General features: G+C 41.0%; 1 protein-coding gene across 1 annotated transcript in view; it reads right to left on the bottom strand.

Moving 5' to 3' along the window:
- Positions 1-8480: 8480 nt before the first annotated feature.
- PRMT5 (protein arginine methyltransferase 5) overlaps positions 8481-15407 on the bottom strand; it is a 106983-nt gene continuing 100056 nt past the window's right edge. The window contains exons 14-17 of the mRNA XM_053702305.1: positions 14544-14637; positions 14359-14475; positions 9967-10031; positions 8481-8904 (exon numbers count right to left, since the gene is read on the bottom strand). Coding sequence (XP_053558280.1) covers positions 8752-8904; positions 9967-10031; positions 14359-14475; positions 14544-14637 — 429 coding nt within the window. The 3' untranslated portion in view covers positions 8481-8751. The remainder of the gene's footprint in view (positions 8905-9966; positions 10032-14358; positions 14476-14543; positions 14638-15407) is intronic.

Below are 15407 nucleotides of genomic sequence, written 5' to 3'. Positions count from 1 at the left end.
TCTAGAACCAGAAGCAATGAAAAAATGAGACTTAAATAATGTGAGAAAAAAGTGGAACAAAAAAAGACGCCCAAATTTTTTGCGCCAAGAATGACGCCCACATTATTGGCGCTAAGTACAACGCTCATATTTTTGGCGCCAAAACCGACGCCCACATTTTTTTGTGCAAAAAAATCGTCTGAATACACATGCGTCAAAAAAATGATGTTAACTGAATACAACTTCCGGCGTCAATTATGGCGCCGGAAATGACAAAATTTTGCGCCAAAAAAGACACAATAAAATGAAACATTTTCTGCCCCCGCGAGCCTAACAGCCCGCAGGAAAAAATAGTCAATTGAAAATTTTTCAAGGTAAGAAAAAATATATATATTTATATGCATTATCCCAAAATAATGAAACTGACAGTCTGATGAAGGAATACTGATTATCCTGAATCATGGCAAATATAAGTTTAAACACATATATTTAGAACTTTACATATAAAGTGCACAACCATAGCTTAGAGTGTTACAAAAAATAAGATTTACTTACCCCAGGACACTCATCTACATATAGTAGATAGCCAAACCAGTACTGAAACGAGAATCAATAGCGGTAATGGTATATAAGAGTATATCGTCGATCTGAAAAGGGAGGTAGGAGAAGAAATCTCTACGACCGATAACAGAGAACCTATGATATAGATCCCCTAGAGGAAGACCATTGTATTCAATAGGCAATACTCTCTTCACATCCCTCTGACATTCACTGCACTCTGAGAGGAAAACCGGGCTCCAGCCTGCTGCGAAGCGCATATCAACGTAGAATCTAGCACAAACTTACTTCACCACCTCCATGGGAGGCAAAGTTTGTAAAACTGAATTGTGGGTGTGGTGAGGGGTGTATTTATAGGCATTTTAAGGTTTGGGAAACTTTGTCCCTCCTGGTAGGAATGAATATCCCATACGTCACTAGCTCATGGACTCTTGCTAATTACATGAAAGAAATAAGGGAAGGCGAATTATATTGTAATGCCAAAAGCTCAGACACTCTTCGAGCAGAAGAAATGGCAACAAGAAATAAAACTTTCCAAGATAACTTAATATCTATGGAATGCATAGGTTCAAACGGAACCCCTTGAAGAACTTTAAGAACTAAATTCAAACTCCATGGAGGAGCAATTGGTTTAAACACAGGCCTGAGAAAAGGATTGAACATCTGGGACATCAGCCAGACGCTTGTGTAACAAAATAGATAAAGCAGAGATCTGACCCTTTAGGGAACTCGCTGATAAACCCTTCTCCAATCCTTCTTGGAGAAAAGACAAAATTCTGGAAATCCCAGCTCTACTCCATGAGTAGCCCTTGGATTCACACCAATAAAGATATTTATGCCATATCTTATGGTAAATCTTCCTAGTAACAGGCTTACGTGCTTGAATCAAGGTATCTATGACCGAATCAGAGAAACCTCGCTTGGCTAGGATTAAGCGGTCAATCTCCAAGCAGTCAGCTTCAGAGAATCTAGAATTCGGTGAAGGGCGGGCCCCTGAATAAGAAGGTCCTTCCTCAACGGAAGTGTCCAAGGTGGCAGAGATGACATGTCCACCATATCGGCATACCAAATCCTGCGAGGCCACGCAGGAGCGATGAGGATTACTGATGCCCTCTCCTGTTTGATTTAAGCAATAACCCGGGGACGAAGAGCAAACGGGGGAATAGATATGCTAGGTTGAAGGACCAAGGAACTGCCAAAGCATCTATCAGCTTGGCCTGGGGATCCCTGGACCCGTATCTCAGGAGCTTGGCATTCTGACGAGATGCCATGAGATCCAATTCCGGTCGACCCCATTTGAGAATCAGATTGGAAAATATTTCCAGATGAAGTTCCCACTCTCCCGGATGAAAGGTTTATCTGCTCAGAAAATCCGCCTCCCAGTTTTCCACCCCTGGGATGTGGATCGCTGACAGATGGCAATAATGGGCCTCCGCCCACCGGATTATCTTGGCTACTTCGGTCATCGCTAAGGAACTCCTCGTTCCTCTCTGATGATTGATGTAAGCCACTGTCGTTATGTTGTCCGACTGGAATCTGATGAATTGAGCCGAAGCCAACTGAGGCCAGGCCCGAAGAGCACTGAAGATCGCCCTCAGCTCTAGGATGTTGATGGGAAGGAGAGACTCTGCCTGAGTCCATACTCCCTGAGCCTTTAAAGAGCCCCAAACTGCTCCCCATCCTAAAAGGCTGGCATCCGTTGTCACAATTACCCATGAAGGTCTGCGAAAGCACGTCCCCTGATGATAGATGATCCAGAGACAACCACCATTGAAGAGAGTCCCTCGTCTCTTGTTCTAGGGTTGAGGAGACTTAAAGGGACAGTCTACACCAGAATTTTTATTGTTTTAAAAGATAATCCCTTTATTACCCATTCCCCAGTTTTGCATAACCAACACAGTTATAATAATATACTTTTAACCTCTGTGATTATCTTGTATCTAAGCCTCTGCAAACTGCCCCTTTATTTCAGTTCTTTTGACAGACTTGGAGTTTAGCCAATCAGTGCCTGCTCCCAGATAACTTCACGTGCACGAGCACAGTGTTATCTATATGAAATACGTGAACTAACACCCTCTAGTGGTGAAAAACTGTTAAAATGCATTCTGAAAAGAGGTGGCCTTCAAGATCTAAGAAATTAGAATATGAACCTCCTAGGTTAAGCTTTCAACTAAGAATACCAAGAGAACAAAGCAAAATTGGTGATAAAAGTATATTGGAAAATTGTTTAAAATTACATGCTCTATCTGAATCATGAAAGGTTATTTTGGCCTAGACTGTCCCTTTAACTGCAGAGGCCTGAGGTGAAACCGAGCAAACGGAATGATGTCCACTGCCGCCATCATCAATCCGATAACCTCCATGCAGAGAGCCACTGACGGCCGAGGAGTGGACTGAAGGGCTCGACATGTATTCAGAATCTGACTTTCTGACCTCTGTCAGAAAGATTCTCATGGATATAGAGTTGATTAGAGTTCCCAAGAAGGATACCCTTGTCTGCGGAATTAAACTCTTTTCCAGATTCACCTTCCACCCCTGAGTTCTCAGGAAGGATAGCACAATGTTGGTATGGGACCTTGTTTGCTGATGACGCCTGATTAGAATATCTAGATAAGGCGCCACCGCAATGCCCTGCGGTCTTAGAACCGCCAGCAGAGACCCCAGGACCTGTGTGAAAATTCTGGGTGCCGTGGCCAGACCGAAAGGAAGAGCCACAAACTGAAAATGTTTGTCCAGAAAGGCAAACCTCAGGAACTTGTGATGATCTCTGTGGATAGGAACATGAAGATATGCATCCTTTAGATCCACTGTCATCATAAATTGGCCCTCCTGGATCAATGGAAGAATGGTACGAATAGTTTCCATCTTGAAAGATGAAACTCTGAGAAACTTGTTTGGACTCTTGAGGTCTAATATAGGCCTGAAGGTTCCCTCCTTTTTGGGAACTACAAAAAGATTTGAATAAAAACCCTGTCCCTGTATCGGAACGGGACAAATTACTCCCATGGAAGAAAGGTCTCTTACACAATGTAAGAACGCCTCTCTTTTAATCTGGTCTGCAGATAATCTTGAAACAAGAAATCTTCCTCAAGGGAAAGAATTTCTGAACTTCAGTTTGTATCCCTGAGACACTATTTCTATAGCCCAAAGATCCTGAACATCTCGCACCCAAGCTTGTATGAAGGAAAGTCTGCCACCTACCAGATCCGGTCCCGGATCGGAGGCAAACCCTTCATGCTGACTTGGAAGCAGCAGAAGGTTTCTTGGAATGTTTACCCTTGTGCCACGATTGGTTGGGTCTCCCGGTAGACTTGGATTGCGAACAGTTTCCTTCCTGTTTAGAGGAAGAAGAGAAAGTTTTCCTTGAAATTTCTAAAGGAACGAAAATTACTTTGTCGACCTTTCTGCTTGGTTCTTTTATCCTGAAGGAGGAGATGACCCTTGCCTCCTGTGATGTCAGAGATAATTTCCTTCAAGCCAGGTCCAAACAGGGTCTTCCCCTTGTAAGGAATAGCCAGAAGTTTAGACTTGGATGACACGTCCGCAGACCAAGGCTTCAACCATAAGGCCTTGCGGGCTAAGATAGAAAAACATGAACTCTTAGCAGCCAATTTAGTAATCTGCAGAGAAGAATCAGTAATAAAAGAATTAGCTAATTTAAGAGCTTTAATCTGATCCTGGATCTCTTCCAAAGAAGTCTCAGTCTTAAGAGACTCTGCAAGAGCATCAAACCAATAAGCTGCTGCACTAGTGACTGTAACAATGCATGCAGCCAGTTGCAATAGCAAACCCTGGTGAACATAGATTGTTTTAAGTAGACCCTCCAACTTATCCATAGGATCTTTGAAAGCACAACTATCCTCAATAGGAATAGTAGTTCGTTTAGCCAAGGTGGAAATAGCCCACTCCACCTTAGGAACCATCTGCCAAGATTCCCTGACAGCGTCAGCTATAGGGAACATCTTCCTGAAAATGGGAGGAGAGAAGGGAATACCTGGTCTCTCCCATTCCTTAGAAATAATCACAGAAGTTCGCTTGGGAACTGGAAAAACATCTGAGTAAGAAGGAAGTTCTACGTATCTGTCTAACTTGCTCAATTTCTCAGAACGACCACTACCGTGGAATCACAGTCGTCCAAAGTCACTAAAACCTCCCTGAGTAACAGGCGGAGGTGTTCTATTTTAAACCTGAAAGAAAAACCACTTCTGAATCAGTCAAAGGTAAGGAACTTCCCGAGTCAGAAATTTCTCCTTCCGATAGAACCTCCATACCCTCCAACTCAGAGCCCTGGGAGGGTACGTCCGAGATTGCCACCATAGCATCAGAAGCTTCATTGAACACATTGTTGTCCTTCCTTTTACGTTTGCCTTGAAGTATAGGAAAGGCAGATAACGCATCAGAAAGTGTAGAAGACATAACTACAGCTATTTCCTTTAATGTAACTGCAGCAGAAACTTTAGAAGTACAGGGCACTGCTTGAGCGGGCGTTAAGGGCTGTGACGCTTGGGGAGAAAGCTGTGGCATACTCAGCATCTCACCGTTAGACTCCTGAGAAGCATCTGCCTTAGACAATTTTTATCAGAAAAAAAATTCTCTCTATAGTTTAAAGCCCTCTCAATATATGAGTGACAAAAAGGAACAGGAGGTTCCACATTGGCATTCAAACACATGGCATAAGTAACATTCTGGACATCTTCTAAATCCATGATATTGAAGAAAACAGTGCAAAGATTGAAATAATAAAAAAAAAGATATACTGGCCCTTTAAATTGTATTGGCCCCCTTAAATTTTTATGTGAACACAGAAAAGGGGTGTAAGGGCGATCAAAGCTAAAGATAACCAGCTAAAAACTGATTATATATATATATATATATATATATATATATATATATATATATATATATATATATATACACATATACATACATACATACATATACACACACACACATACATACACACACACATACATACACACACAAAGAATGTAATAAAAGTATCAAACCCAATAGAAAAGTTAAAATAATTTATTCTTAAGTGCATAAAAAATGTAATAACGCTATAGAGACGTCTCTAAAGATAATATAAAAAAAGAGTTAAAAAGTCAACATGTTCAAGTTAGGCTAAATTGTTGGGCATAACGAATACAGAATATATAAAAAAGGTTATACCTCGTGTGTAAAAATCACAAGCAGTCTGAGTAAAGACCCAATATCTATGTCACATTTGATACATATGTACAATAATTTTATCTATTTATATTATCTTTAGAGACGGCTCCATAGCTTTATTACATTTTTTATGCACTTAAGAATAAATTATTTTAACTTTTCTATTGGGTTTGATACTTTTATTATATTCTTTGTATATGTATCAGTTTTTAGCTGGTTATCTTTAGCTTTGAGCGCCCTTACACCCCTTTCTGTGTTCACATACTTTTAATAGATTGAAGGATCTATTTTTTCTGTAAGGAGTTTGATACCCCATACCAAGCGCACTATTTCATTCACACATTCCCCCCTTAAATTTTTAACCTACCACTCTCTTACTGTATTGAGAAACAAGAGTGTGTAAGAACGAATACCAAAACTGGCCCTTTGATAAATCCTGAAAAATAACAGGATACTGTGCCTTTAAAATTAAAAACCAACAATTTTACTTTGCCCGCAAGAAAAAAAGGACCGACACCTCTTTGCCTCAACAGCCTACCTGCCACCCGGTTTCCAGACCACTCTGCCCAGCAAGTTTCCGATCGGGTCTCAGAACGCCATCAACCGCTTGCTTATATAACCATGCAGTTCTAGCGTAACGCCCGATAGATATCCTGGATGTCGGAACTCCGGAACAGACTAACAACTGTGCAGCTTCTCTAAACCCAACTGAAGCGCGCAAAAATTAGCCCCGCCCTTCGTGGGCGTCAAAATCTGACACAGCTTCTTGGCTAAGTTTTTAATAAAAAACAGATAGCCCCTAGGGTAGCCCAGTGCCTGTATAAATGCTGACTTGCAGGAGAGCCCTCTACTTAAGGAGCCCATGTTCCCAATGAAAATAGCCCCAAGTGTAGCCCAGTGCCTGTATAAATGCTGTCTTGCAGGAGAGCCCTCTACTTAAGGAGCCCATGTTCCCAATGAAAATATGTATGATTAAGTGCAGAGTCCTCACTGAGTTCAAATATGTCCCAGAATAATAAAGACTGCACTTACCTCGATGCTGTCCGACAGCAGGACAGCTCCAACAGGTTTAAGAGTTTTTTTCCCTCCTATAGCCCTGTGGACAAAGATAGGGCCTGAGTTAGTTTCTGCTTAGGCCATCACAAGAAGGGCAGCATCACAGTATGGGAGGCAAAGTGAGAATTATGTCTCACCAGTTCCCATTGTTCTAAAGCCACCAATAGCTCTACTCTAGAGACTGGTATGGACTACGGCTACACCCTAGAGCAAAGCAGCACTCTGTCACTACTTTAAAAATAATAAACTCTTGATTGAAGAATCTAATCTAACACCTCACTTTTCCGCTTCCTATCACTAACGTAGGAAAAAAGAATGACTGGAGTGGGAGGGAAGGGAGGAGCTATATAACAGCTCTGCTGTGGTGCTCTTTGCCTCCTCCTGCTGACCAGGAGGCGTAATCCCACAAGTAAGGATGAAATCCGTGGACTCATTGTGTCTTTAAAAAGAAATGAATCCAGTCCCTTCATTAAGGAGCCACTGTGCCCTAAAAACCTATGTTAGGACCTCCAAATCTGGTAAAACGGACTGTACAGGAATCAAAGTGTGGAGACTAAATACTACTCTGATATTCTGTCCCCACACACCATACGCCTGGTCCTATTGTAGATTAGACCGGCAATGAAAGCGGCAAAATCCCTGTCAGAAATTCATATAGCTGCTAAGCCGCAACATATCCCAAGCTAGTGGCTATTAATAATAAAATACTTACCCCTCCTGAGGGCAGCAGGTCCCACTAGGTCCCTGATATCTCAGTCCTTCCACCTTGATAGCTTCCTTTTAAGAATAAATAAGAAAGGACTTACCCTTCTGGGTCTTCTGCTGTGGAGCAGTCACATCAGCTTCAGGTCTGTTAGCCTCACCTGACCGCTGAAGATATAAGAAAAACAGAGTAACCAAAACTGGTTTTCTACATAGGGGTTACCTCGCCGTCTTCTAACTGCTAAAAGCCACCATAACTCTTACTAAAGAGTTACATGGACACAGCATAGCTCCAATCCTTGCTTGCAGGGAAAGGTACCCATTAAAGGATTAAATTCTTCAGACACCATCTTCGCACATCCTCGCAGATGTAAAGGCAAATAATGACTGGGGGTTTATGGGAAGTGGGATGATACTTAACAGCTTTGCTGGAGTGTTCTTTGCCTCCTCCTGGTGGCCAGGAGTTGAATTCCCACTAGTAATTGAATGGATTTGTGGACTCTCCATGCAATTGGAAAGAAAAAGGGATTATCTATATTTGAAAACAATGAAAATTCTATTGTAGACTGTCCACTTTAATACAACAACATGCACGCACTAATAAAATGCTCTACAACAGGAGGCTTTTTACACTTATCTCCTTTTAAAACATAAACTGAAGTGTAAAGTGTAGTTTTATGCTCTCTTTACTGACAGAAAAGGTACAACAGTCAAACCATTTTATGGTGAAATCTCATTAGGGAGAGTCCAATGTAATGATATTAATTATTTTATCATTTCTCCCTCCCCGCCTCGAACTCACAAATCCATGATGCTTGTCAGATCTGTACCATTATTGGAGTTATGCTTTCTCCACCTTTACCTGCTGTAGAACACTAGATATTGATAATATGTGTGTGCAGAAAAGCATGGGTTTGGGGATCCGTGTGAGTAAAATTTAATATTAGCACTGTAGGAAAATAAAAAACAGGATCATTCTCATACCTGATATAATAAGCAAGCTAGATACATCATTGTATCTTGTTCAAGATTTAATATTTATTCACGTTCAGGAAATAATATATATTTAATAAAAAAATAATAAAAAAAAAATAAGTGGGAATGTCAGCTCAGCTGCAGGATCATTCATGTAATGACAAGTACTGTATTTTGTTTTTCTGTATGTGAGTGACAGCACATACATGATCTCCGAGAGGAATCCTTTCATTCCATGTTCTGGCAGCAATGCCGTCTTTCAGAGGAAAATGCATTAGTTGACGTAGAAGAGATTTGCATGACAGGTGGTCACAGTCCAATAGTGTAAGAACGGCCTGTAGGATTGTGTATGGCTGAGCAGATGGGTGAGGTCACCGCCCACTCATACCAGACTTTCTTGCCATTGTTACAGCGCCAGAACCGAACACATACTGTATCTCCTTCCCGTATAGGGATGGGTTGCTGTTTTAAGAGAATTGTGTTAGAGCAAATTAAGAATATTTGATAGTAAAAGGCAGTAATGAAGTAGCTTAATATTGATATTTCCTATAAGAGTTTAGCAAATACATTTACACGGGTTAAAAGGGACATGTAACAATTTTTTCCTCACATGATTCAGAGAATACAGTTAAAAATAAACAAAAAAACCTCCCATTTAATTTGGGCATTCTCTAGGTATTCTTTGTTGAAGGTGCAGCACTGCACTACTGGGAGCTAGCTGAACACAGGTGAGCCCCCAATCAGCTAGCTTCCAGTAGGGCAAGGCTGCTCCTGAGCCTATGTAGGTATGCTTCCGACAAAGGATGCTAAGGGAATAAGGCAAATAAAATATTAGAAGTAAATTGGAAAGTTGTTTAAAATACACATGCTGTCTAATACATTAAAAAGATACAGTTTGACTTTTCCCATCTCTTTAAAGTAGAACACATTGCAAATATATATATTTATATCAACTTCCTTGGTGCATGTGCCATATAAATCTGTATTCTATTAATATAGCAAAGTAGAAATCAGTTTTATTTAAAAGTTCCTTTATGCATAAAACTCTATATAATCCTCATTTTTTGAACCACTGCACCCTCAATAACCCGAGGACAGCAGTGTCCTATATCAGGTTTTTCTTATGGATTTGCACTCCATAGCAGTATGTTGATTGCTGCGTACATAATCTCGAGCAAGGAATTCCCCATGGGCAAATATATGGAATGCAAGTGCCTATCATATTATGATGAAGCACTGCAAAGTTTTGCCACAGGTGCCAACATACAATGCAACAATTTGTTTGAAATTAGTTATGGCAAAGCTGTTGCTTGTCTTTTTAATTTAATTATTCATCCCCACTCTGCTCACTCAGATGTTCTCTGTTGGAAATTCATTAAAGCTATAAAATCAGCTTACAGCAGTCATATAGGGGCATATTGCTTTTTGCTACTCTATTCTTTAGTATATTCACAAATCAGGTGATTAACTGAATCCAAATTTCTGAAAATGAATTTCTGACTGTTAGGATTACCGATCACTTACTTTTATGGGGAAGAGAATGGGAAACCAGGAAAACATTCCAGGGGAGTGAGTATCAGGGCAGATACCTGTTCACAGTGAGGAAAAGTGGAAGGTTAAAAAAAAAAAAAAAAAAAATTAGAAGAAAAAAAAAAAAAAAGAAAGAAATTTATGCTTACCTGATAAATTGATTTCTTCCACGATATGACGAGTCCACGGATTTCATCCTTGCTTGTGGGATTTATCCTCCTGCCAACAGGAAGTGGCAAAGAGCACCACAGCAGAGCTGTATATATAGCTCCTCCCTTCCCTCCACCTCCAGTCATTCGACCGAAGTTAGGAAGAGAAAGGAAAAGCCAAAGGTGCAGAGGTGACTGAAATTTATAAAAAAAAATTATATAATCTAAATCTGTCTTAAAAATGTCAGGGTGGGCCGTGGACCCGTCATATCATAGAAGAAATCAATTTATCAGGTAAGCATAAATTTCCTTTTCTTCTACAAGATATGACGAGTCAACGTATTCCATCCTTACTTGTGGGATACAATACCAAAGCTACAGGACACGGATGAAAGGGAGGGACAAGACAGGAACCTAAATGGAAGGCACCCCTGCTTGAAGAACCTCTCTCCCAAAACCAGCCTCAGAAGAAGCAAAAGTATCAAATTTGGAAAATTTGGAAAAGTGTGAAGAGACGACCAAGTCGCAGCCTTGCAGATCTGTTCAACAGACGCATCGTTTTTTTAAATGCCCATGAGGAAGCCACAGCCACTGCTATGCCCTGCGGCCTGAGAACCGCCAGAAGGGACCCTAGAACCTTTGTGAAGATCCTGGTTGCTGTAGCCAACCCGAAGGGAAGAGCCACGAACTGAAAATGTTTGTCCAGGAAGGCAAACCTTAGGTACTGATGATGATCCATGTTGATAGGAATATGAAGGTATGCATCCTTCAAGTCCACGGTAGTCATGTATTGACCCTCCTGGATCATTGGTAAAATTGTTTGAATAGTCTCCATCTTGAAAGATGGGACTCTGAGAAACTTGTTTAGACTCTTGAGATGTAAAATAGGTCTGAACATTCCCTCTTTTTTTGGGAACCACGAAAAAATTTGAGTAAAACCCCTGTCCCTGTTCTAGTCTTGGAACGGGACGAATTACTCCCATATTAGAGAGGTCTTTTACACAACGTAAGAACGCCTCTCTTTTTATCTGGTCTACAGACAATCGTGAAAGAAGAAATCTCCCTCTTGGGAGAAAACATTAATTCCAGTTGATACCCGTGGGTCACGATTTCCAGTGCCCAGGGGTCCTGAACATCTCTTGCCCAAGCCTGGGCAAAGAGAGAAAGTCTCCCCTCTACTAGATCCGGTCCCGGATCGGGGGCCGCCCCTTCGTGCTGTCTTGGTAGTAGCAGCAGGCTTCTTGGGTTGTTTACCCTTGTTCCAAGCCTGGTTGGGTCTCCAGACGGACTTGGCCTGAGCAAAATTCCCTTCCTGTTTTGTGGAGGAAGAGGAAGAAGAGGGTACTCCTTTAAAGTTCCGAAAGGAACGAAAATTATTTTGTTTACCTCTCATCTTAACAGTCTTATCTTGAGGTAGAAGATGACCTTTACCTCCAGTAATGTCAGAAATGATTTCCTTCAACTCAGGCCCGAATAGGGTCTTACCCTTTAAAGAAATAGCCAAAAGCTTTGACTTAGATGACACATCGGCAGACCACGATTTTAACCATAACGCTCTACGCGCTAAAATGGCAAATCTTGCATTTTTAGCCGCCAACTTAGCAATTTGAAAGGCGGCATCTGTGATAAAAGAATTTGCCAGCTTGAGAGCCTTAATTCTATATAAAATATCCTCTAAAGGAGTCTCAGTCTTAAGAGACTCTAAGGCATCAAACCAGAAAGCCGCTGCAGTAGTAACTGGAACAATGCTGGCTGTCGGTTGTAAAAGGAAACCCTGATGAATAAATAACTTTTTTAGAAGACCCTCCAATTTCTTATCCATAGGGTCTTTGAAAGCACAGCTGTCCTCAATAGGAATAGTTGTACGCTTAGCCAGGGTAGATATAGCTCCCTCCAACTTAGGGACTGTCTGCCAAGAGTCCCGAACGGTGTCCGATATGGGATACATTTTTTTAAAATTAGGAGGAGGAGAGAACGGTATACCCGGTCTGTCCCACTCCCTCTTGATAATCTCTGAGATTCTCTTAGGAACTGGAAAAACAGTGTAAGCGGGAACTTATAGATATTTGTCCATTTTACACAATTTCTCTGGTGGTACCGTAATAGGGTCACAGTCATTCAGAGTCGCTAAGACCTCCCGTAACAGGCGGAGGTGTTCCAGCTTAAATTTAAAGGACATGACGTCCGAATCTGTCTGATGTAACACTTCCCGATTCCGAAAGTTCTCCCTCAGACAAAAGTTCCCTGACCCCCAACTCAGATCCCTGTGAGGGTACATCGGAAATAGCCAACAAAGCGTCAGAGGACTCAGTATTCACATTGATTCCTGTCCTGCTGCGTTTGCCCTGTAACACTGGTAACTTAGATAATACCTCTGTAAGGGTAGTTGACATAACTGCAGCCATATCCTGCAGAGTAAAAGAATTAGACGCGGTTGAGGAACTCGGCATCGCTTGAGTGGGCGTTAGAGGTTGTCACACTCGGGGAGAAATAGGCGGCATATCCCGATTCTCTTCAGACTGAGAATCATCCTTAGACACACTTTCTTTACATAAAATATGCTTTTTACATTGTAAAGCTCTTTCAGTACAAGAGGTACACAAAGTAAGAGGGGGTTCCACAATGGCCTCTAAAACACATAGAACAAGGAGTTTCCTCAAGTTCATACATGTTAAACAGACTAGCAATAGCAACAATAGTCGCTCTTAACCTTATTTATTGATTAAAAGGATTTTCAAAAAAAAAAAAAAAATGTACTGGGCCTTTAAATAATAAAAGCGCAACAATTTTTCTGTATAGCACCAAAAATGATTTTTCCGCACTAAAAATGATAACAGTTCAAATTAGCCAAAAAATATTGCACAATTTGAGAGAAAATGCTAAATCACATTTTAAAGCGTTTTTATTTGTGAATAAGTTTTAAAAAACGATAACAGCCCCTGCCCCCAGGGTACTCAAGAGTCAATAACGATCCGGTGACAAACTCAAACTTAGGCCCCACCAGAGCTAGTGTCTGCTGCCTTCTAGAGAAGAGAAAACTGTGCGTCAGAGCGCGCGAAATAGGCCCCGCCCACCATGGACGTCGCATTAAAGTGACACTGTACCCAAAAAAAATCTTTTGTGATTCAGATAGAGCATGCAATTTTAAGCAACTTTCTAATTTACTCCTATTATCAATTTTTCTTCGTTCTCTTGCTATCTTTATATGAAAAAGAAGGCATCTAAGCTTTTTTTCTTGGTTCAGAACTCTGGACAGCAGTTTTTGATTGGTGGATGAATTTATCCACCAATCAGCAAGGACAACCTAGGTTGTTCACCAAAAATGGTCCGGCATCTAAACTTACATTCTTGCATTTCAAATAAAGATACCAAGAGAATTAAGAAGATTTGATAATAGGAGTAAATTAGAAAGTTGCATGCTCTATCTGAATCATGAAAGAAAATTTTTGGGTACAGTGTCCCTTTAACTGTCTCCATAACCGCATGGGAAGCGGTTTTAATAAGCCATGTGGACCCCTAAGGTCTTCACCAAAACATATCACTATGCCAAGTAATAAAATTAGAAAGTCTCTCAGCTGCCTCTCCCAGTGTCAAGCCCATATTGAGTCACATAACATAGTAATCAATATACAAAACGGTAATTTCAGTACAACCCTAATCCATATAGGTCTACTGCTTACCCCTTCCCCTGTGGGAAATAATGTCAGCCAGTTCTGATATAACAAGTCTCCTCAGAAATAAAAGACTGAACATACCTCAATGCTGCTTGTAGCATGACACCGTTCTCCACACTGAAGATTTTTCTTGCACTACCTTCAGAAGCTCTGTGGGAACCAGAATGGATCTTAGATAACGTCTGCTAAGATCATCAACATCAGGGTAGAAAATAATCTCTTCATTCCTCTTAGGAATCCAGACTGACGATTTCTCCCTGAGGAAAATAGTACTCACCGGTACCATTTTAAAATAAAAAATTTCTTGATTGAAGAATCTAAAACTAACACCTCACTTTACCTCTTCCTATTACTAACACAGGCAAAGAGAATGACTGGAGGTGGAGGGAAGGGAGGAGCTATATATACAGCTCTGCTGTGGTGCTCTTTGCCACTTCCTGTTAGCAGGAGGATAAATCCCACAAGGATGAAATCTGTGGACTCGTCATATCTTGTAGAAGAAAAAGCAACTGAAGAACTGAAGACAAGAGGGGGAAAAAAAACATGTTCTTGGAGATACTTACTAAGAGTGACATCCTTATATAATACTGTGTGGAAGTAGCCAGCAAAACCATGCAGCACAGTGTTAAGTTCCATGTGGTATTGCAGACAGCAATATCTGTTGTTATCTATTACAGCATCTGTATGGAAAGGAAGCATTAGTAAATTACTGCAAGAGCATGCCTGAGCTTTGCTATGCCCAACTCACCAGTATTTGGGTGCCGGAAAGTGAAACAAGGAAGAGGTTCTGATAGCTGATGGAAATTGTGCAGTCTGACAACATAAGGCATCTCAAACTGGGCCTAAAACAGAAAAACGAAATTTATGCTTACCTGATAAATTTATTTCTTGACACAGTGAGTCCACGGATCATCAATTACTGTTGGGAATATTGCTCCTGGCCAGCAAAAGGAGGCAAAGTGCACCACAGCAAAGCTGTTAAGTATCACTTCCCTTCCCACAAACCCCAGTCATTCGACCGAAGGAAAAGGAGAGAAAGGAAGCAACACAAGGTTCAGAGGTGCCTGAGGTTTACAAAACAAAGACTATCTGAAAAATACAGGGACTCACTGTGTCAAGAAATAAATTTATCAGGTAAGCATAAATTTTGTTTTCTTTCTAATGACACAATGAGTCCACGGATTAATATCAATTACTGTTGGGAATCAATACCCAAGCTAGAGGACACAGATAAGGGAGAGACAAGACAGATACCTAAAGAGAAGGCACCATTGCTTGAAGAACCTTTCTCCCAAAAGAAGCCTCAGCTGAGGCAAAAGTATCAAATTTATAAAATTTTGAAAAAGTATGCAAATTTGTTCCACAGAAGCTTCATTTTTGAAGGCCCAGGAAGAAGAAACAGTCCTCGTGGAATGAGCCGTAATTCTCTCAGGAGGCTGCTCTCCAGCAGTTTCGTAGGCCAAACGAATTATACTCCTTAGCCAGAGTGAAAGTAGCCATAACTTTCTGACCCTTACGTTTCCCAGAGAAACAGACAAACAAGGCAGAAGACTGGCGAAAGTCCTTAGTCGCCTGCAAATAGAAATTCAACGCACGCACCACATCTAGATTG

The sequence above is a fragment of the Bombina bombina genome, chromosome 2, assembly GCF_027579735.1.
Source record: "Bombina bombina isolate aBomBom1 chromosome 2, aBomBom1.pri, whole genome shotgun sequence".
Lineage (NCBI taxonomy): Eukaryota > Metazoa > Chordata > Amphibia > Anura > Bombinatoridae > Bombina > Bombina bombina.
The sequence above is the reverse complement of the archived record's forward strand: the minus strand, read 5'-3'. Positions and strand labels throughout refer to the sequence as shown.